At 39.0% G+C, this 23,769-nt stretch overlaps 1 protein-coding gene across 8 annotated transcripts; it reads left to right on the top strand.

The window, feature by feature from the left end:
- The first annotated feature begins 8,516 nt into the window (after positions 1-8,516).
- Positions 8,517-22,602, top strand: OTULIN (OTU deubiquitinase with linear linkage specificity). 8 transcript variants are annotated; one of them, XM_069004011.1, is made up of 8 exons: positions 8,517-8,654; positions 11,265-11,590; positions 14,081-14,154; positions 14,765-14,859; positions 16,021-16,164; positions 18,403-18,528; positions 19,548-19,817; positions 20,995-22,602. In XM_069004011.1, the coding sequence occupies exons 2-8, from the start codon at positions 11,283-11,285 to the stop codon at positions 21,187-21,189; spliced, it is 1,212 nt and encodes a 403-aa protein (XP_068860112.1). In that variant the 5' UTR covers positions 8,517-8,654; positions 11,265-11,282; the 3' UTR covers positions 21,190-22,602. The 8 variants fall into 8 exon arrangements, with proteins under 8 accessions (XP_068860112.1, XP_068860113.1, XP_068860107.1 ...); XM_069004012.1 differs by having other exon boundaries at positions 11,261-11,590; XM_069004006.1 differs by lacking the exon at positions 8,517-8,654 and adding an exon at positions 9,608-9,804 and having other exon boundaries at positions 11,261-11,590.
- Positions 22,603-23,769: the final 1,167 nt, after the last annotated feature.

Raw genomic sequence — 23,769 nt, 5'->3', positions numbered from 1 at the left:
GAAGTGCCAGTCTATGACTGGAGATGGGAAAATTTTCCAGTGTAATATCCCCAGAAAGTGTACTTGCAGTTCCTCTTCCCTGCAGCCTTAAAACGCGACACATGAAGAGATCATTCCTACTGTAATTGAAGCTGCTCTCAGCTGCTCTTGCAACATAGAAGACTTCACCACTGTGAGGGTTCTCCAGAAGAGCAGACGTGTTTCTTGCCTTTCCTGTATTGATGACTTAAGGGTTCCTCTTGTTTGTTGGTTGTGTCCCCACATTTGGCATTTTCACTGCTTCTGTTGCAGCTGCAGCTGGAATGATACAGCCAAGATACACTTTGGCCACCTTCTGTTGAAGTTCTGAACGAGACAGGAGTGAAACCACATGCTTTTGTTTCACAGGCTGTGAAAAGCCCATCATGATCAAATTGGACCACATCTCTGTCTTGAGGGTCCCCAGAGGTATATTTAGGGAAATGCTGAACTACCTCATTAGCCTTCTCAGGTTAACTTTGAGCACGGGAGCTTAAGAGTCCTCAGTGATAGACATCTGAATCTCAATGCATTCTCTAAGTAAGGAGAAAAGTGGGAGTCAAACTTACAGGCTGAGCAAACCCAAGAAGGTGAATTTCTTCACAACACGTGGTGTGAGCATAACTCAGGAAAGCTGCAGATAGAGATATCTAGAATTGAGACATTCCTTTGAGCTTCCACCAAAGTCAGGGGAACAGAAGCAAAACTGTTCAGTAGCCACCATAGGTGCTACCCCGTTTAGAAGCACTATCTGTTTATTTCCAAAAGTCCAGTTTTTTAGCTGATATGTAAATGAGCATTTTCCACACTCCAAGGCAAAATCTATCCCTACGTGCAAGGTTGGTCTGAGATGCAGAAGACAGGTTTGACAGGCAGTGTTGCCAGCTGGTAAGATGGGTAGGGGAGCACCAAAAACTGACAGTATTTTAGGTCTGGGATACCCCAGAGTCTGTGGCCACTTCTCTATGCACGTGTCTGGCTGCAAACCATCAGGGACTATGGCTTTTCTTAAGCCTGACAGCAGCATATAGGCAGCCAGCTTATGTACTTGGTGTGTTTTGTGTCTCCAGATTATGTGTGTTACCATAGGACCTTCCATGTAAATATCTGCAGAAATTTGGACTGGGTAAATTAAGGTCAGCTAAAGACAACCACATTTGCATGTCCTTGATGTGGTAGCACAAATCGGGACCATAAATGTTGTTTAGCTTATTCTATGATCTAAGCAAGAGGATCACAGATTAGATTTGGATCTGGGTTTTTATGATTGATTGATGGATTCTAATAAAAATAGAAATAAACCTTAGATAGAAAAATTATCTGACACTGGTAGTCAAAAAGAAATATCTGAAAATTCAGAGAGACAAATGAAGAACCCAGAGGTAAAAAACCCCATCAAAACCAAACACACACACACAAAAATACCCCCAAAACCATAGCAGAAGAACCCAAAATCAACAAACATCAGAAAAATAATGCAGAAAACATCAACAGGTTAGTTTTTTATTGCCAGAATAGAGAATCACCACAGATGACTAGTTTTCCCAAAGGCAAAGAGAAACAGAAGCCCACTATTATTGTACCCCTCATCCTAAGCATAAAAAATGTACCATGCCAAGGGATGGAAAGGATTTGCTCCAATGTTACAGAATTACCACCATTTTTTATGTCTGTGCATTCCCTACATTTCAAATGCTGCAGGCTCCTGGACTGCTTCAATGTTCAAGCTCAGTCTGGTGAATCATTCTCAAATTACAAGCAGACTCCTTACCTGGAAGATTTAAGAAAGTAATAAAAGTCTTTTAATTGGAAAAGCTTCTCAGCAAGTGTACAGATCAAAAAGTTTTCCAAGTTGTTCTACAAGACCCTTCAAGTGTTGCTCCAGAGCAATTTGTCAGTACTGAACACTGTAGACGTGAGGTGAGGATACTCCTGTGACCAGACTGAACTCCTTGTTGTCAGCTGGTGTTCAGCAAGAAGCAGGTGGTTAAGACCTAAGAACAGATGATCCGTAAGAGCATCCAAATCTGACAGCTCCAAATGTTTGCGGATGATGTCAGAAAACAAATGGCAGAAACATCCTGAAGCTTCTTCCTTTCATAAAGTTATTCTACCTGAACAAGCTCTGGACCTTTGTTTCAGAAGGTACTAGACATATCAGCTGCATGTAGAAATATGGGTTTTGTCTGCAGAAATTGTTCACACATTTAGTCACATGATATACAAACAACCAAAGTGAAGACCTTATGCAGAAGTACCTGTGGAACCAGAATACTTCTATTATTTTTATTACTTTTTATTATTTTGACATAATAATTTCTTTTGTTTGATGTAGCTTATCCCAATAACCCAACAGCTTTTAAATTAAACCTGTCTCATAGGGAATGTTTCCTTATTATTTGGGCATGATAGCTGCCTCTCTTCTCCCCATAGAAGTTCGCAACAACTTCTAAAGCTAAAGTGAGAGAGGGGACAGGGTACAATAACTATTTGCTAGGTAGATATATATGCTCGAAGAATCATTGTCTTCTAGATGAGATAATAAGCCCAGAATCCTGTAGTTGTGAAAACAAAAACAAAACCAAAACCAAACAAAAAACCAAAACAAGCAAACAACAACAAAACAACAGAAAAAGCATTACTCTTTGAAATAGAATTATGGAAGGTTTTGGTTTTATGTGGAGAATGATAAGGCCTGCAGAAAATTAGGAACAAGTGAGTTTCACTGTCCACAGCAAATTGTGTCTATAAATAAAATCTGTTCAGCTGCTACATGAATACCCTGGAGCAGAACAATACAATATAGTTCATGTAAAGGACCTCAAGGTATTTCTGGGCTATCACTGCCTTTATGCTTGATCTCTTGGCAGTTTAATGAGAGAACTGGAGGAAAATTTCCCCGTTAAAGACAACAGTAAGATTAATTTACCAGCTTCCTCAGTACAGGATGAAGGGCTCCAGAAAAGCAAAACATAAATATTATGTCTTGGCTTCTGTTGTGCTGAGTTTCCAGAAGATTCACTTCTTAGACAGGTTCCCCATTCAGAGAGAGAGAAGACTTAAGGACTTTTCCCATCATAAAACCTCCAAAATCAAGCAGGCCATTATGCTTCAGATCCAGCCACCAAGTGGATCAGATTGGGTAAGGCCATCGTGTTTCCAGTACTGTTATGCTCCTTTTCATACTCAGTAATATGAGCTGTATGTACTTTTTTAAAGTTTTATTTTAAAAAAAAAATTTAAGGAAGTGAACTAGACAATCCTAGTGCTACAGCCTCCAAAGGATCTCTCCTTTAGGGGTCTCTCTGCTCTTTTCTAGTTCAATATATCTTATGGATCAGTTCAGACTTCCTAATGATATTTTAACTGAAGATTTTGTGTATGTATTGAGAAGGTTTAAGAACAGTACCACAGTAAAGAGTTTATGCTGTGGCTGAGGCTGAAGGTCTCTTCTTGGTGGAAGCCAGTGTATGCTCCCAGCTGCACTCTGAAAAGAAGGCTTATACCATCCCCCAAACCAATCCGAGTGTCACAGCTGGCAGAGGGGTAATGGATGAGAGCTTCAGTAGCCTGGTCTTCCCTGTTGAGGAAGGCTGGTGCAAGGTCAAGCTGGAAATGGAGAGGTGCTTCTCATCAGGGAACAAGGACCAAAGGCAGCTGACAGGAGCTACCATCAACAAGTGGGGGTCTGAGGAGCTGGTCAGCTGGAGAGTAGCTGCACAGCAGGCATAAACACATTCCTTGTTCCAAGCAGGTATGTGCAAGGGCAGCCACATCCAAGCAGCTCCAAAGGCTTGTTCATTAGGTAGACTTATGAGCATCAGCTGAGACAGATTTGTTCCAAATGAATGGATTGAGTTCACTTGATTAATGAACTGAAAAAGATCTTGAGGCTGATCTGTTGACTTACTAGAGCAAAATACCACTTCTTTTCTCTTTTAGAAAACAGTAACATGGTCAAATGAATTTGAGCACTGTAACAAAAAACCCTTAGCTTCTTGATTTTTGATACTAAAATACAATATTTATCATGGTGCTGGTGTACTCTTTGGGATGTTTCATTAGTTCAGTAACCCAGCTTAATGTTGCTTCTCCCAGTGTGTTGACCTTAATGGCATGCTACCTTATGAAGTACATCTGACTGCAAAAGACACCTCTCATTAGATTTTCAGCCAGGCTTTCCAACTGCATAGCTGATGAGAGTGGTCTCTCTGTGCTCTTCACTGAGTGTGCAGATGAACTTTTATCACATGACCTGGCAAATGTGATGGATGCAGACATGTCAGAGTCCCTGGGCAGAATGTGACAACTCACCACTTGACTTCACCTTGATCTCTTCTCCAGTCAGGCCATATGGTGGGTTTGCTTCTTACAGTTTGTCTTCCATCTTCTTTGTTACTCTCAGGAGGTCGGGCAGGTTCGTGACCATAAAAATGCAAGGACTTTTGCAGATTCAATGTGAAAAACAGAGCAGTAACTCTAATTCTAAACTTTCTCTTTAAGCTTAAATGAAAATGAATTTTCAATCAATCAGTAAAGGAAATACATCCTTGATACTATGGGTGGAGAAGATAAGCCAACCCTCATTTGTATGTTTCTTAAATTTCTGTCTCATAAAGCTGCTAGAATTTTGCATTTAGTATCACTATTTGGCTTCTTCAGACTATATATCCTCTATCCATTTTTTTTTTGTTTGTTTGTTTGTTTTTTAATGCAGAAACTGTAGCGGAAAAAAGGTATGAAATACACAAAGTGTTTAGGCAGGTTTAGTTAACTGATTGAGCCACTTAAGGGTGTTCTTCGTCTGGGCAACAGTCAGGACATTCTGCTGGCTTACTCTGACACAACAATTGCTGAGAATGTTGGTTTACTGAGAGCACTCTAAAACAAACTTTCTGTAATTATTTTCCAATTAGAGGACATGAGGTACTCTTAGTTTAATAATGAAGAAAATAGCTACATCATACTGTAACTTCTTTTAATAAATATTTTAATCAAATTCATAGACAATTTGTGCATTTTAATAATGTTTTTCAATTTGTTTTCACATTTTCAAATGTGCAAATGAAGCTTGTTAAAAAGAAGTGAAGCAGGTTTTCAAATGTGCCTTTGTTTTTTCTTTTTGTGAAAGCTTGTAACTTTAATTGTTTAGACTGGTGCATGTGGAAAAATAATGACAGGTTTTTAACTTGCAAACAGCCACAATTTTTAGCAGTGATGTATAGGTTACATTGATATGACTCACACATTCTCCATTTTCTGTTTGAGGGACTGAAAAAAACCCACTCACTGCACCAAAGCCACAACCTACGTATTTTTCTCAGCCATTTAAAAAAGGAACACAGGGTGCTGGAAACACCCTTCTGCTTGCTGGACAGCAGCATGCCAATTTAGAGCTCACTCTAGGGAAATATAAAACTGGAAACTATAAAAGTGGAAAGCAGCACCTCTATATACCTGTCTTTATGTACCAGGAAGGAGACATATCTTCTTAGGAATACATCTCCAAAAGCTCTAACAAATTCAGGGATGCTAGAGGAAAGCACACATGGGTAATACATAATTATGGAAGTATATAAATGGATACTGTATTGCCCATTTGACTCTTACTGGTGGGTTTTCCCCATCTATTTTTCTTCTGAACAGTATTCCCCTACAGTCACAAGAACTGATCGCCCAAAGGTTTCTAACCATACTCCTGAAAAATGTGGAGCCATTTTCAAGTGGTGCACTGTAATTAGCTTAGCAAAGAAAATAACAACTACTGGCAAGCATCAAGATGCATTAAATAAGGAAAAAAGAATAAAAATATATTTTCATGGGGTTTGATGGGTTATTTTTGTATCAAAATCTCAGCTGCTAGTGTCCTTTACCAGAAAGTACCAAGTACAGAAATATTTCAGACTTACAAAATATGATCTGTATTGCACTGAATGTCTTTTTTGTGTCTTTTCATGAACTTTCTTAGTTAGTTTGATAGTCGTACCTTACACTTAATAAAGGATGTAGGGAACTTACAGTAGGAAGTAAACTCTGCTGAACCCATTCCAAGTGTGACCAGCAAGCCAGAGATGTGTTCTTGCAAAACTATGAGTTATTCCTATAACACAGAATTGCATTAGACTAGAAGTAGTGCTTGCTGATCTTCTTCATTCGGATTTACATAATTGTGGTGTTGATCTTAGTACCTTGGGGTTGAGAACTGAAATCTCAATTTTATTTTCAGCTAGGAGGCTGAATCTCACCTCTCCCATAGGTACAGGAGCTATCCAGACACTCCACTGGAAATTATAACAAGAGAAGAACTAGATTTCTAAGTGAAATAGTCTGAGCTACTAATAGATCACATACAGGACAACAGGCATGCATTTTGGTTTTTACTGTAGACTTTAGTTACACTTAGTTCACTGCCTACTTTGAAGATACGAGTTTGAAAACACAAGTTTTAGGTGTTTTGGAAATAATAAAAATACCTTGGGCTTACATGTCTAAATTCTGCCTAAGCCCCATTCTCAAAAAAAAATCTTAAATAACAACATGACTATTTTAATATCTTCAAGAGAAGCAAACAGCTGCTCTTTTTTTTTTTTTTTCTGTATAGAGAAGTCTGCCTTGCTTGATCTTAACATACAGTGACTTTTTAATGAATAAGTCAACATTGTTCTCTCAAACTAACTTCAGAAACTCAACAGAATCCTGTGGAAAATCTTCCTATGATCCGTAATTTCTGTATTTTTCTAATTTGTTTACATACATTTATTATTTACCAAGACTGAAAAGCAAGATTCTATTTCTGCCCTGAAGACTTTGAAAAGGACAACTGGCTCTGTTGGAAAATACAGCACTTTCAATGGATATGGCTGATCATGTAGGGGCCAAGCTCTAAATTAAAGTAAATATGACTAACATTCTCCACCATCCATGCAAAACACTAGAAGCAGCTGTGTGCAAAAAAAGAAAGCACTGCATAGTTGCTTTATCTAATGCATTGAATAGTTTAGGTAAATCTGTTGCTCAGAAATGTTACATAATTCGAGCAAATGAGACTTTTTTTTTAAAAATAAGTATACCTATTAGAATGGAACTGAGTACACAAATCACAAAGGAGTCTGTTTGTTTTGAGGGGTCTGTTTGTTTAAAAATGGATCGTCTCAGAAAAAAAGAAGTGTTCATCACTTCCACAGTCTTTAGAAAGCAAAATTCAAGACTTTATGCTGAATTCCTTTTCAACTTGGTAGTACTTGTAACACACATGAAAAAGATGTTTTGCTTTGTTTAACCTGCATTATTCTAGACACATTTGTATAAACACTGCACTTTCATTATCTCAGTTTCTTTTCCTTTAGTGTTAAATCGTCCGCCTTCAGTCCTTAAGACACTGGTTTTTGTTTGCAAGCTAAAACTATTCGTGGAATTTCTGCAACCTGGAAGGCAATGACTAACACACAACTCTTTTGCCACACTCTATCATGTGAAATGTGTCACAGAACTTATTGAACATTTCCAGATATCATATATCTGACGTATCTACTACATATCAACACTAGACACACAAATACCCCTTGCTGAGAAAATAAGTGTCAAATATGCTTGCAATATATTGTTAACAAGAGGCAGAGAGAAACCCTATTTTTAGAAGTAGTTTACATAAAAGCAAAACTGATGAATATTCCCTTGAATAACCTTAATCAATTCAACTATGGCATATATCCAATTTGAAGATTATGAATTTTTTTCCCAGTTTTTCTTGAGGGCAGAGAGAGCGGAGAGAATGGACTTTTCTGTTAAATTTGTTTATTCAGCTGATGACGTCTGGGATACTTTATTCCAGTTAATTCAAAAACAAAGTTTCATCAGGAAAATACCTTCTTTGGGTTTTTAGTTTTGGTCTTTTTGTGATGCAGAGAAAAAAACACTTAATCCTGTGATTGACATAAGCCCCATCTGTAAGCAGCTAAATACCAAATGACAGAGACTGCACCCATTCTTTCAAGTTCACAAGGCAAGCACTACTGTAGTGCAGCCCAAAATAGGACATCATGGCATAGTTTTCATCTAATACTTCTCGAGAAAGGAAGTAAATACAATTTGCTGTTCAGGAACTTTCTGTTACAAGGAAACAGTTCCAAACAGAACATGCACAGAATTTGCAAATTTCATTTCATAACTCAGGTACAGTTCAACTACTTTGCAGGGTCATTTTGCATCGCTCTATTTTGCTCATCACGATGAAACAGGTCTAGGTTGCTGCTTCACCTATTCTGCTCTGCAGTTCTCTCAAGGATTGTGAAATGGTCAGCCAAAACATCTCTGCCTTAAAGTTTTCAAAAAGACCCCCTAACAAATAAAGTACCTAATCTTAAAAAGGAGGCAACTGCAATGGCTCTTAAATGCTACTAAATCTAAATTATTTGAATGATGGCAACATGGGAAACAGCTGGGTATACTTCAAGTGGACTAGCTGCTCGATAGGGAGTAATTCTGAAGTGACCCGTGGGAAACAAGAATGCATTTTGAGACAAACCTGTCAGTCAAACAGCTGTTCAAACGAAGAGATTTTTCAAAGGACATGTCATTGTCAAGAGCAATCCAACATGAATTGGATCCACAAGAGCAGTGATTAAAAGAGACCTAAGGTAATGGGATTTTTTCTGCTCAAACATTCATGATACTTCCACATGCCTAGAGCATAAAAGAAACCAAAAAGGCTTGTTTACAAAAATGTCGGTTTTATATTAAGTTTCATGACGTTGCAAATTACTTATCATTGCCATTTTAACCTTTTAGAGGTTTTACTACCTGACCTCCACCTTTAAAATGTTCTCCCAATATTCTTCGATACTCTAAAGACATGTTAGTTCAAATACCTTTGCTGACAAGTTTATTTGTAGTAATTTGCCTCCAGTCTCAGCATCACTTGCCATACTCAGAGAAAGCATATTCTTATGAGAGAAATTTCAAAAAGAAGACAAATACTTCTTAATTTTCAGGCCAAATTTCATTGTGAAACCCCCTCCCCCCCCCCCAAACGCCCAAACTGCAGTGGGCTTTTTCTCACACAGCAGAGATTCTACAGATTTCCGACTTTTTACTCTGAGTTTTTGGGGTTTTTTTAAATAATGGGTATGTTTCAGTAGCATGTAGTTTTTACTCTCCGTGAGCGTTTCTCTCCTGCCTAGAGTTTCACAAAGGTGTATCAGAATGTGGTGATGTGGTTTTTTGCTCCCAGAAGAGAGACTTCCAGCCTCTGACAAGCTCTATACGAGCTCCACACACACACATACTGCGCATCCTACGAGCACTTCCTTTTACACGGAGCGTCTGGCAGCCGGAAAGCAACTCTTATTTCCGCCCTCTCCTCTCTTTACGAGAACTTACTGCTGCCTTTCAGCTTGGGGGGGGTTTCACTTCACCGCTTTCACTCCCGCGCACCGGGTGCCGCGTCCCGCCCGCCGGGGCTGAGGGGGCCGGCGGGGCCGCCCTTTCCGGCAGCGCGAGGCGCGCAGGTGCCGGCGGCCGGCGGGGCGGAAGCGGCTGCGGGGCCGTGCAGGGGTCGGGCGGGCGCTCGGCCGGGGCCGGGGCCGGGGCCGGGGCCGGGGCCGGGACTGGCGCTGCCGGCCGTGCCCGGGGCCCCGCCGGCATGAGCGGCGAACGGCGGCGGCCGGGCCGAGTTCCGCGCCCTCCCCTCGGGCCCGGCCCGGCAGCGGCCCCCGGGGCTCGGCGGGGGCTGCCGGCTTCGGGCGGCGGCTCGGAGCGGTGCCGGGCGGCACAGAGCGCGGCGGAAAGGTGAGGCCACCCTCGGCTACGCTGCGCCGGCGGGCACGGGTGGCCGTATGCTGTGCCAGGCCTGGGCCTTCCTTCCCTGAGGAGCGCGGACGGGAGAAATCGGGACGTGGCGTGCGACTCTGCGTCAAAAGCAGCGTGGTCAGGGGTGTCTAGGGAGGAGATTCTGCCCCTCTGCTCCGCTCTGGTGAGAGCCCACCTGCAGTGCTGCATCCAGCTCTGGGGCCCCAGCACAGGAGTGGCAGTGACCTGTTGGAACGAGTCCCCAGTAGGGCTGCGAAGCTGATTGGGAGATGGAGCACCTCTCCTGTAAGGAAGCGCTGAGACACTTGGGACTGTTCAGACTGGAAGAGAGAGGGCTTTGATCTAGTTGTGGCTTTCCAGTAGGTAAAGGAGCCTACAGGAAAAATGGAGAGGAACTTTTTACAAGGACATGTAGTGACAAGACAAGGGGGAATGATTCCAACTAAAAGGGAGTAGGTTTGGATTAGATAGTAGGAAGAAATTCTTTACTGTGAGAGTGGTGAGGCACTGGAACAAGGTTGCCAGAGAAGTTGTGAATACCCTATCCCAGAAAGTGTTCAAGGCCAAACTGGATGGGGTTCTGAGCAACCTGGTCTAGTGGAGGGTCTCCGTGCCCACAGAAGGAGGGTTGGAAGTAGGTGACCTTTAAAGTCCCTTCCAGGCCATTCTGTGGTTCTGTGAACTCTAGTCCTGAGCTCTGTGCTATGGGACAGCTTGGTATACATCAGGGCTCGGGTGCCAAAGGGCTGTAACGTTAGTAAGCAAAGATGTAATGCAGGTTGGAGGCTTTAACCTAGAAATAGAAATGTGTTGTGCAGTTTTAAGTTTTATGGAGTGGATATTAAGTCTGTGAGCTCTGAGGTCACCAGCCTGGATAGCCACTATTTGTCTAGAACATGAATGTGACAATTGCCAAGCAACCCATAACTTTTAGTGGGCATTATTTGTCAACTTAGGATAAATATCCCTGAAAATTTACTATATTTGTACAAATCCTAAACCTTTGGAGAGCTTGCTAGAATGGATTGTAGACATTCTGTCTTGATACCCTGAGCACCATATTGGAAAGACAAAGATTGTTGCACTAAGCAGTGATCCTGGTGCAATGGATGAGTTGACTCAGGTGAGTTTGTAATGCACCTCAAGGATAGCAGGTGTTTAATTAGGGCACCAATTCTAGTGCAGGTTGTGTTTGAAGAACTGGCGCAGCTTAGCCGTGGTAAGAAATGATGGTCAGGGGAATGAGTTAGAAAATAGCTTGGGTGCTGTCTTATTTTACCAAATTGTTCTGGATTTTCTTCCTGTTTATGAATAATTTGTGTACCCTCTGAATTCTCTGAATACAACGTTAACTCTTAAAATACTGTAATTTTCCTAGAACATGCGCTTTTGTTCTGGGAGAGAAACTCCTCATATATTTTTTCATTCTTCAAAGTCAGGATAATCTTCAAGGGTGGATGACAGAACCAACCAGCCTTTCTGCAGGTGCAGAAGAGAAAAAAGAGGGTGTTCCCACACAGCTGGTGAAGCATACAAATGAAGTTGGTGTTGCTTCTGAGGAACTTGTCTCAGCAAATGCAGCTGCAGGCCAGAAAGAGCAAAATACATCAGAAATAAGACAAGACTATGTATACAGAAGTAGTGGGAGACCTGAGAAAAGAGATATGATTAAATCTCCTGTGACGGATCAGGATGCACCTAGAAACTGTGAACTGTATGTACCTGTGGCTAGTAATCGTTCAGCAGTGGAGTCATCTGAGGAGAGGTAAGGATTAATTTTTTAAAAATATATTAACAGTTTTTGTATAGAAGGGGAGGGTACTTTCAGTTCATTAAGGTAAATTTCTGATTTTTTAATCTTTGGTTCAGCAAAATCTCATTAACTACTTCAACAATTTAAGTATTTGCATGCAACTTTTTGCACTATTTTTTTCTTTTGTGCATGCATGTTTTCACTTCATCATTCTTTTCCACCTCTTACTTTATTTTCACTATATTTGTCAAATCTGTCATTTATCTGAACATTAATGGGGAAAGGCTTTAGTTTCCACATTCTTTTTTCCACAGATTTACTTAACAGTTGCTGTGCTACAACAGTGTTACGACACACTTTCGTGTCTGGAATGATAGTGCCTGTGCAGATGGATTGCACCTCTTGGCTACCTGGGTTTCAAAACAATTCTCTTGAATTGCAGTACCTTGTTTACTCTGGATGTTAGTCTGTCATGTGACTGCTTAGTCTGTGGCTGCTTCTGTTTTGTCAACTCCCAGAAAGAAGGTGGTTTAATATCTGCAGAAGGGGCATGACACTGCTTCCTTTACACCAAACTTCCTCTTTCTTGAGTAATCTCACTAACTTAGTCAGTTGAGCACTTCTCTTTCTGCATCTTATGCTGAATTTATTCAAGGCTGTATTGCAAAGGAACAATTTCCCTGCCCTGACATCCCTGTGGGATCCCTTGTAGCAGCAGGTTTCTTCATGCTCAGAGTGGGAGGTTGTTGCTTTATATTTTAGATACTTGGCTTACAGAGAAGATAAGCTAGAGAGTGCTGCTGTCAAATACTGAGCTGTGTGGGTTTTTTCATAGTATTTTCAAGGTTATTAAGTATTCTTGAAATTCTTAACAAACCTTAGTGGATTTTAAACTCTGCTGAGAAATTAGGCTTTGTCCAGTATCATACTGTAACATGAATATGGACTTGAAACAAGTATTTCTATGACTTTTCTTCTCGTCAGATAGTACTGTGTTTAATACCTACTATATCTATTTTTTCTCTTTTAATTAATAATTATTTAATGTTGTTAAAAACGAGATTTCAAGCAGCTACTTGAGCATGCCCATGAAAACGAAACCAGTTTTATATGACAGCACAGTGGATTAGTTTCCTGGTATTAACCTACATTGGTCTTTATACTAAAGATTTCTTGTTCTCAAGGGAAATACATGCAGACGGGTTTAGTAAGCTGGTTTGGATATAAAGAAAAAGAAATACAGAGCCGTCATTTAGTAGTCCGTCCTTTCAAGTTTAATGGAAGTAATCCAGTTTCCATCTGGCTACATGAAACTCTTTCTCGCAGTCTTCCTAATGGCTTGTCCTCTCTTAGTGGTGTAAGATGTGGCAGGGTCACTGCCTTAATTTCTTCCTAGTCTTTTGAAGGCAGACTGTGGTTTGGATTTGGGGTGTTCTTGAGGAGTAGATTAGAAGCTGCTAATAGTAGTGGGCAGTAAATAATAACCGTGCAGCCTTTTTCTGCTTAAGTACTTTCTTTGAAAAACAGACTTTCAATGTAAACTTCTTGTTGTGGTAAGCCTAAATGATACTGATATATCTGGTGACATATGTTTTTTCAAGTATTTTAATTGTGAAGCTGTGATTATTTTTTAGAAGTTTATTTGCTAGATGTAATTATATGACAAATGCCTCTCAGGAGTGGAATGTGCAATTTGCAGTCAGTTTTTTGAACATTGTATGGAACTCAGTTTTTAACAGTAATGTTCACATCCAAGCTGCAGATGCTAATCTATGCAGTATTCTTGTAGGGCATAATTTCCTCTCTCATGGTCATAGCTTGACTCAGAATGTTGTATATAGGCTCAGATACAGGTATTTTACGCTAATGACAACGTACCTTGGCCAAAATGCCCATATTATTTGAGGAAGAAATGTTTCTCTGGATTTCAGCTAATATGTAAGATGTAGTTTGGATTATGGTGGAAATTCTCCTTTGAGTTAGTAACATTCAAACTAAATGCAGGTGGTTGGCCACTTTTCACTGTATTTTGTCATGTATTCTGCTCAGCACTAGGCAGGTTGGTCAGTCCCAGTGGTGTGTAGATCCAAAGCTCTGTTGAGTAATGTGTTCTTAGCTGCTTGCATAGGGTGCATTATTCTTATATGCAGCAAACAGACATGTTGGCTTGTGTCTTTTGCAAATTTATACTGTAAAATACAGAAATACAAAGGGACTGTAGTAGCCATTCAACCACAGAAGAGAAATTCAGGCAGTGATTTATTACCAACCTAGTGACAGATACTGAAGGGGAGCAGTTGACAGGGTTTTTTAAACTTTTTTTTACTTTTGAGAGCTAGTGTTGATTCTATGAAAATGGGTAAGATGGAAAGCAAATTGAGTTGGAAAAAAAAAATGGTAGAAACACTTAAATACTTTCCTGAGTTGTAAAGAGGGGAAGAGGTTGAATAAGAGAGTAAGGTTTGTGGTGTTACATGAGGTACATGTTGATTTTTATTGCAGTGAGGAGGACATGTATCGTGATGAAGAAGAAATAGAGAGAGAGAAAATACTGCTTTGTGAAACAAACTCATCAGGTACAATCGAACTTTGTGTGAAGTTTCAAATACAGTATTGCAACTCACTGTAGCACTGATGTGTGATGTCCTGACACCCTCTCTTCCAGGGACTTTTGTGCACAGATGTCTGTGTTCAATAGCAGTTACTTATGACTGAGTGCATTGTACAGTTTGATTCGTAAAAAGATCAATTCTCTGTAAAATTAATTGCTCTTAGTATGTCATTCCCTGTGTTTCTGTAGTTACTTTATGAGTTAATGTGAATTCTTTGGAAAGCAGTCACATAGTCTATGTTATGAGAAGAGAAGCTTCTGTCAAATACTTTTCTGCTTGCTAAGAAAATGAGTACTTTACTAATTTCTCCTCTTTGCCAATTAACTTTTGCAGAAGAGAGGAGCAGAGTGTTCTCTATCTTGTTGAACTACATCATTACTTTTCTTCACATGTAATTTTCAGAGCAAACTGATTTTATCCCCTCCCATACTAATAATTACTTAGTAGCTACAGGTTGTGCTGCCAGTTTCATTTGGCACTAAAGTTATTTTAAAGTGATAGCATATTTAAAAATTTGATGTGCTTTCTACCTTGTTCTGTTTTCTTTATAATGTTGCCTGTTCTGTTTTGACAGAATATAAACTAAGTGTTTCACCTGAAATGGACATCATGGAGTATTGCAGAAAGGAATGGAGAGGAAATACACCAGTAGCAAAAAGGATGAGAAAGGTAGCAGTTCTATTTTTGCTGAATTTTATTAGGCTCTTCATTTTTGTTTGCTATGTTATTTCCTATGGGGTCAATCTTTTAAGACAGGAAATGCAGTAGCAATGTTTTATGTTGTGAGGTCTTATAAGTGGTTTACAACTGGCAGATACTTTTCTTTGTTCTCATTCCAAATGTGTTTTCAGTAAAGCTACTTGCACATAGTTTAGGGGTTTGAATACTGTCCTTTGTTACTGTTTTCAATTGAAGTTCTATATTTCATTTATGGACATAAAATGCTAATTTTGTGGACTGTTGAAGTGCAGAGCAGATGACCAAAATTTAAGGTGGAAGGCAGGTAGCTGAAATTGGTGAATTGCATGGGTTTTTAAAAATTTTTACTGAGATTTTTTTTATTCCAGTTTTTGAACTAATTTTTTTATATTAATCTTGAGCTAGAATAGTAGACAATAAAGCAAAGTTGTTTCGTTGCTTGAAAAATTTAGTGATATATGTGAGTAAACATAAAAAATACCTTACAAAAGTCAAAAACTCCCCATGCCACTCTCAGGAGATTGCTGTGAGAAATACAAACACACAGGGCATTGGCCCTTGCCAGGGTAGCTGAGCTGCAGAAGCTGCATTTCAGCATTGTGGCTTCTGCATCAACTGTGTGTATGGGAACAGCAGGGAGGGAACAAATGTGCTGAGGCAAGTGTCAAGATATTTCAGCGTAAACACAAACTTACCCTGAGGCAGAAACAAACTACATGTGACATGTATTGAGTAAGTAGCATTAACTGTTGCTGAAATTTCATTTAAGCATGATGTGTAGTCTTGTGTGTCTGATGTTTGATATTTTTTGGAAATCTACATGAGTTAGCTGCCCATATTTCAATGATGTTTATGTTCTGTCATCAAACAAATACCTCAAACAATTATCTATTAGATTTCTTCAGTTTTTTGTTTATTTTTCAGCAGAACTAAGTTGGTTTTTTCAAAGCATAATTTGTGACATAAAAGCATTTGAATTTCCAAAAAGGTTAGTGGGTCAAGCTTTTTTTTTTTTTTTAAATAGCAGTAGCATTTGGATGATAATATTCCAATATCTCTTATGTTACCAGTGTGTGACCTTAAAATGTTTTATTGATGATTTAATGTTCTTTGGATTTTATATTTTTCTAGGGCTATGAAGCAGTTGCTCAGAAGTTTGCCTCTATAAGGAGAATACGAGGTGATAACTATTGTGCCTTCAGAGCAACTCTTTTCCAGGCATTAAGCCAAGCTAGCCAGTTACCAAGGTGGCTGCAGAGTGAGGATTTTACTATGGTATGTGTCAAGCTGATCTTCTGACAGTAGAATAATACTGGGTCTAACCTATTTGATAATTTTATGATCTCATTTCTCTGTTATGCAATATATATGCTCACTTTTCAATATCCTTGAACTGAGAAGTAGTAGTGTTCAAGACTGTTGTTAGTGCACAGTGATTCTTTCAACTTGGATTTGAGTCCAGGTACCCTTGGTTTCCAGTTTATAATGTGTATAAATGTTACTGTAGTGTTGACTGGAATGTGTCTTGTCTGTCTTCATCTTGCCCTCTTGGTTTCTTCTTACTGCATATAATGTGGCAGTAAGAGGTTTTCCACAAGACAGCTGGCAATAACAAAAAATACAGACAATTTATTCTAACATTTGAGAAACCCCCAGCTTTTCAAAATTATAATATCTATTCTTGTGTGCCTTATATGGTTTCTCTAGAAAGTGGAGTAACAAATTGGATGCTGTAGGCTTTGCCGAGTGTGTGTAATTACCTGTGTCTTAAATGTTGCTTAAAATAAGTGCAAGAGCAACTCCAACCTGACATGAATAACAGTTCTTGTGGAGTGATGATTTTCTTGTGATGTGTAAGAAAAGCAAGGATCTTCCTACAAGTAGAAGAAGAATATTCCAGAAATTTTCTTGTGTTAACAAAGTCCATTTGATGGTATTGGTGAACATGGAAACAAACATGTAAGAAGCTGCCTGTACAAAAGTGAGCCACTTGAGAGGAGTATGGTTCCAGTTGTCAGGATGCTGCTGGGAATTGGAATGGTGAACATCTGATGCAGACTACCTTTCTGTATAACTTTAGAGGAAATCTGAACATTTCTCATTCTGGCCACTGTCATTGTTAAGTAAACGTCTAATGATTATATCTTTGTAATTACTGATAAAAACAGTTCTATGAAGTGTTTTACTGCAAGTGCATTGCAAAATGCTTTCCTTTTTGTAAAAACACATTATTTCAGCTCTCAACCATTTCCACATTATCAGACTAAAGAACATAGTTTCCCAGTGCTTCTTTAAAGAGCGTGCAAACTTTTTTAAAATTATGTACTTTGAAATTTTTAATGATATTCATGGATTTTTTTGCTACTGATTCATCGAGGAAAGTGTCATATGATAATTAACATTTTTTTGAAAAGGGTGTACACCTACAAAACAAACTGAAATGTTAAATTGTTATGCATCACAGCAGAAGGCACATAAGAGATATGTGTAGGGTGACAGCTGGCAGTACAAATATAACTTTTTTGTTGTTGTTTTTTCTTGTTTTTAATTTACCATGGTGATTATATGTACATTTCTAGTTGTAGAAGTTACTAGCATATAATTTTTGATTATTTAGTTCTATGTGTCCATTTAGCATAGGATGTCAGGCTGAGGTGGGGGAAGGTCTGTGCCTATCTGACACATTGTTGCCACTAAAGAGAACACATTACTAGTTTGGAGTGCTAATAAACTGAAAATGGGCTGGTAGTGGCTGGGGGCATAAGTGTTGCTCTAGGCAAGTATTTAATCCATTGAGACACAAGTTGCTCTTGCAGTTCTAGCAGTAAGATGGGTTAATAGATGAGGGTACAAAACTGGGCATGCAACTGCCAGATGTCCTTAAAGGGAAGTGTGAAAGCTCTGAACTGAACAGGTGTAGCACATGAGCAGTAAAAGAGGCAGTTCTGAGGCTAAAACATGATCTGATTCATCAGCTAATTCCCAGGTTGTTTTCTTCTTTAATAAAAAACCTGTCCCAGAGTGTTTGAATTGTGCTCCCTGAAAAGGAAACAGTTTGTGAGTTCTGGACAAAGTAGTTTGCAGTCCACCAAGACTTCTGGGTGGATCTGATGGATGTCCTCTTCTGTTGGTTCAGGGACGCTTTCAAATACAGTTAACTGTCATCTGTCTGCTGGTGGGGGAGTGTTTTAATTAAAAAAAAAACAAAACAAAACAACTCAAAATAACACAACAAAAAAAAAGAAGGCAAGAGTAACTTGTTGATTATCCAGTGCTTGTGTGTTTGTTAGATCTGGAAACAGTAATAGACCAGCATTCAGACTGTTACCCAACAAATATTATAAATACCCAGCTGTGTTTGGTTATGGTCATCTTACTGTGACATCTCTTCAGAAGGACATCTGAGGTATGGTTTTAAGGTGCAAAATGTTAAAAAAAATAAAATATGCAGGTTGGTGGCTTTTCCTTTTCAGACTTTTGACTTAAGCTGCCTTTTCTTCTCTCAACTTCCAGCTTCCTGAAAACTTGCAGAGCAAGTATGACTGGATCAAGCAGTGGCAGTTAAAACAGAAACCTGGCAAGAAGATGGGAGAAATAAGTGATGAAATAAAAGAGTATTTAATACTTCTAAGGAAAAAGGTTGGAAAAGTATTTGTATATTCTTTTGTCACTTAAAAATAAGAAAAGTGACAAAGATTTTTGAATTCGGTGAATTTAGCATAAGGATGCTTTCAGTAGTGGAAGTCCCTTTTCCATATGTATATTACAAAAAAATCAAGTAAAGAATGTCTTCAGATCCAGGCATCTGGTCTTTCACTACTTGCAATAGCCTGATGCTGGAATTAATTTGCAAGCAGCTCTGCAGAAAACTATTAATTAGACAGATTTCAGTGAAAAAATTAATGTAACAGAGTAGCTCTTTTCCTCTATTATGTCTTGTGTTTATTTGAAAGAATGATTTATACTATGGACAAATCTTTTTGCTGTCTGGATGAGGTTAAGGGAAGAAAAACACAGCACAACACTGAAGTAATTTCAAAGGAGTAGTTTTTGTTCATTTTTATACATTTATTCTGGGTCATAGAAACATGATTGTGCCCTTAAGTGTTCATACTATATTACCTAGCCACATGCTTTCACCCTCTTGGAACACTGGAACCTGTTAAAAAACTATTCAGTTGTTCCTGTTTTACTGTGAATGCAAATTCTCTTTTTATGAAGGCTTTTAAGAGTATTTGGAATACTGCATTCAGCAGTTTGAGGGTTGGAATGAAATATGCATTCTGAGTAACAGAAATCTAAAGAATATGAAGTATGTAGGATTTAGGGTGCAGGAAACAAAAAGGTTATTACCTTAGTGCTTCTTCCCACGACAGTATTTGTTCAGCCACCTTGCAGCAATGTCTAGCATCCGCTCCTTTTGCTTTGCTTGTGGATCAATTTAGACAAAATCAGACTAACTCAGCCTGACCTTGATAGGGGTACAGTTGTGGAAATATTCTTGAGTGTTTTTTAAAAGGCATAAAGCTCTTCATAAGCTAAATTTTGAGTGCCTGTGCTGAGCATCTGACAACTCACAAGTGGCTTTTTGCAGCTCTTGCAGGGTGATGGCTGTTCATTTGTGTTGTGTGTGATGGTTTGTTTGTTGTTCTTTCTAGTGGAAGAATATAAGTGAAATAAAGGATCCCCTTGAGAAACAAGAGGCTTGTGATAAATTGTTTAAAAACGAAGAGGAGGAGTATAGCCTCTATGAAGCGCTGAAATTTTTGATGCTTAACACTGCCATTGAATTATACAACGCCGATAAAAGTGGAAGGAGAGTGCCTGTCTTCTCCTGGCTCCTGTTTGCACGGGATACATCCAGCAACCCTTGTCAGTTAATGCATAATCACTTGAATCATATTGGTCACAGTGGAGGCCTTGAACAAGTAAGGAGAGATTGCTCATACAGCATTATTTTCCTGGTTTAGAGATTTTAGTTTCAAGTGGTTTAAGAAATCACCCAGCTTTTGTTGGGCCAGCTGAAGTGTCTGGCCTTTTGTTGGGAAGAATATGTTAGAACTGCTGGCTTGTAGTGAGAGTCTGTAAAGGGCCTCCTCTGAAGCACCAGGTTTTGTCTGGTGGCTGGCAGGTCGCATTCTTTGGAAATAGGGTTTGCTAATGATAGAACACTTGTATTGATCTCTTAGTTGTTAGCTTTTTAAAAAATAGGATAAAAGCTGATACTCAAATTATGAAGACAACGTGTAGGACATACATGTGATGAATTCTGATAAGCTAATGACAGTTACGGCTTTATACGTAGCATAAATGGTACACATATTACAAAAAAAGCCCCAAACCAAAAAGAGTAGTAGTTAATGAGCTGAATAGTCTGAAGGATTTTGGAAACATCCATTTTAAAAAAGTCCCATTGAATTCATTACAAGTGGAACACTGCAATTAAGTTCACTACTTAATTGTAAATACTACAAACATGGAAGTATTATGGTTTTTCTTTTTAATCTTAAAAATCTGACAAGTGCAGAGACAGTTTGCTGTTTCTGTGAAAATAGGTGATTCATTGGTGACTTTTTCTGCTCAGTTCAGTCAAGAAGTTATGTTGTCTATTTTTGTGCTGACCAGATTTGTTTATTTCAGTAAGATTCTTTGTGAACTGTTATTGATATGCTTGCCACTGTAGGAGACAAGGCAGAAGCTTTTTACAGCTTCTTTTTCTGAATTTCTTCTCCTGTCAACAGCTTTGTAAGGGCTTTCCATTTTCTTTTTATTTGGCTGGAAAGTTCAAAGAATGCTGTAAGAGTGAAAGGATCATTGCCTGAAACCTGCTCTTGTGTGGTTTTAAGTGACTTAACAGGATGAATATTGATACAAGAATGTCTTTCCTACCTGGCAGTAGGACACTCTGTGTAGTTTTCCTTTAGGATTATTTTCCTACTATGCCATTGTGGGTTTGAAGACTTTCTTGTTAACTGCATGGTATCATAGAGGTGTATGATGGAGATACTGAATGAGAGGTGCTCATGTATATGCCTTCTCATTTCATAATTTTTGTCTGTGAAAAAATGTTGAATTTTACACAAATATTTATTTTTTCCAATGTAGGTGGAAATGTTTCTTCTTGCTTATGCTCTGCAGTACACCATCCAAGTGTACCGACTCTATAAGTACAGCACTGATGAGTTCATCACACTTTACCCCAATGACCCGGAGGAGGACTGGCCTGTGGTGACTCTCATAACTGAAGATGACAGACATTATAATATTCCAGTCAGAATGTGCCAAGAGACGATGCTGTGAACAAGTGATTTTCAGCAGACAAACCTATGCTGCTTGTGGAGGTTTCCCGTGCTATTTTGAAACAGGACAATGACAAAATCTGTGTGATTAAATCTACAACTTGAATCTGTGTTTTGGAAGTTGACGTCTGAAATAAAGTATCAAATAGGTACTATCTTAAATAGTAAAAGTTCAGCAAGCATGGCTTTGTTTTCTATTTAAAAAAAAAAGAAGCTTCTGCAGTCCTTTTTTTTTGAAGGACTTACTCTGGATAGAATTGCCAAAACTATAGATTTATTCCTTTTATTTTTTAGTGAGGCTCTGTGGTAAGAGCTGAGCTAAGCTTTTGCTCCCCAAAATAATGGTAGTTGAAACTTCTGGGAAAGTAAGGTGGCAGTGTCTTGGCTGATACTTGTTAATAGTGCTTAGAAGCCATTTATACAAATCTTGGGTCTTGGGAAGTAATACAATTCTTTTGCAGTTGGAATTTAATGCCTGCCATGGTTTATGCTATAAGAGAGACATTACTTAAAAGTTTTCTAATGCTTTGGGATGTTTTTTCCTATATTAGTGTCTTTTATTTAGAAGGCAGTTGTCTGTTACACTGAAAATGAGCTGCTCTTCCCTTTTCAACCCGTGGAGAGGAACATGGCAAATGTGATAAGGGAGTATAAAAGTTGTTTGATAGTCAGTCACAAATTCAAAGGCTACACAGAATTCCCACTTAAGTTATGACAGCTGATAGGAGATAGCCACATGCCTGTTAACTTTCATTTCTGTTCTTGTTATTGTTCCTGTGGTGTTAATCCTCTCTGGCAGCTGCTGTGGAGAACATGAGGATTTTCATTTATCCAGGGAGTGCAGTAGATGGAAATGTCTGGTGCAGCTTACTCCTCCCAAGAGTGGAGATGTGGGAGGTTCTGCTTCTGCTTAGTTATTCATGATGCTTTAAACTGAAAGAATACAGAATGTATCAGATGCTGGAAGTGCTGACAAATCTTTTAAAAATAATTAAATAATGAAGCTTTTAGGTTCAAGTAGAAGTGCATCCTCCAGATGACTTTGGGAACAAGAGAGTGAAAGCTGATTTAACTGAAATGCTGGTCATACACAGGTCACTTGGCTTCTCTTAGAAAGCCTTCTTATGTAAATGAGTAAGGTTATAAAAACTTCTCATTTGAATATTCTGGAGAAAGTGGCATGCAAAATTCTCCTGTTCTAGTTGAATTTAATTTGTTAACCATTATTGTGAAAGGTAATATACACAATGAAAATATGCATTCACTATGTTCTAAAATGTGTTTTAAACACATTAATGAGGCTTGCCATGCACTCAAGTGTTATATTTGTCATGTTTTTGTTGCCTTCTAAATCAACTAGTTTGTTACTGAAAATTTCTGGGAGCTACAAGGGAATAAAAATAAACTTAATTCATCTGGCAGCATTTTGTTTCTTGCTTTATGGCTTATTTTCTGCCTTGCTTTATATTTTCAGTGTTTTAGTTTTTGAAATCCATGTTGAAGTTAGTTTGTTCATGAAAGTAGTGAGGTAAAAGAAGTACTTATTGGCTGCTTGCACATGGGCAGCAAAACCAAATAATTCCCTGAATTGCTGTTGTCCAAAAAAAGCTGAAAAGGAGGAAAATAAATTAACTTTTGCAGCTCACAACTCTGATAAAAAAGTTGTAGTTACGATTTATTTAACTGAAATTATCTAATTGTGATATATTCTTGAGACTTAACACCTCTTTGAAAAAGGTACTGTCACACATTAGAGCAGTGGTTCTGAATGTATGACAAAAGCCTCTGAAGCAGAGGCTTTTTAGGGGCTGAGTTTGTAGTCCTTAGCACTGGAAACAATTCACATAATTGGCTTGTTTCTTAAACTGGGAAGGTGGGACTGGGCACAAGGTGCTTAAGTCACATATTGTATGTATTTTTCACTAAAAAACTTTTGCTGTCTACATGAAGCTTTTATTTTGTCTTTATTCTGTTTCCTTGTAAGTTATAAAGTTAATGGATACCTGGTGCTAGCAGCAAGCAGTCTATCCAAGCTCAGGCTGGGTGTGGCTCAGAGAAGCCTGATGGTGTCCTGTGGGAGCTCACCAGGACCTGGTGTGGTTGATTCAAGATTGCCTTTATTTAGACAGCTGAGACGAAGCTTGGCCAGCTCTTGGCCAAGTGTATTTTTGTGTGACAGCAGCAGCCCTCTCATCAAGAGCTAGGGAAGGAGTGGAGAGCAATGTGGGAGCTTTTATCTCACCTGGATGCTGGGTGTGGTTAGAGAACCATGTAGACGTTGAGGGAGGTGGGGAGAGGGAGCTCTTGCTCTGGATATCAGGTGCTGGGCTCAACTTGTGTCCCCGGTATATAAACAGTGTGGGCTGTGCAGCTCCTGCATCTTGTTTCTTCTGGACATAATTGCCATTTGTTTTCCCACTATGCTAGCTGGCAGGACAGGACCCAGATTTTGTCTGAAGATGGCCAAGTGTACTTCATGAATGCTCCCTTTTTTGCTTAATGCTGGAAGATGACAGGAGGCATGCTCTGGAAGCTGGCTGCAATGAATATTTGTGCTGTGACATCGACTAATGTGCTCCAA

Source organism: Aphelocoma coerulescens, chromosome 2 (genome assembly GCF_041296385.1).
Source record: "Aphelocoma coerulescens isolate FSJ_1873_10779 chromosome 2, UR_Acoe_1.0, whole genome shotgun sequence".
Taxonomy (NCBI): Eukaryota; Metazoa; Chordata; class Aves; order Passeriformes; family Corvidae; genus Aphelocoma; species Aphelocoma coerulescens.
This window is presented reverse-complemented; position numbering and strand designations above follow the sequence as displayed.

What these genes read in the sequence shown, in the direction of transcription:
- OTULIN (XM_069004006.1), top strand. Translation starts at nt 9,659, where the DNA reads ATGAGCGGCGAACGGCGGCGGCCGGGCCGAGTTCCGCGCCCTCCCCTC. An exon ending in TTGTGAAACAAACTCATCAG is followed by an intron (nt 14,155 to 14,764) that starts GTACAATCGAAC and finishes CTGTTTTGACAG; the next exon opens with AATATAAACTAAGTGTTTCA. An exon ending in TAATACTTCTAAGGAAAAAG is followed by an intron (nt 18,529 to 19,547) that starts GTTGGAAAAGTA and finishes TGTTCTTTCTAG; the next exon opens with TGGAAGAATATAAGTGAAAT.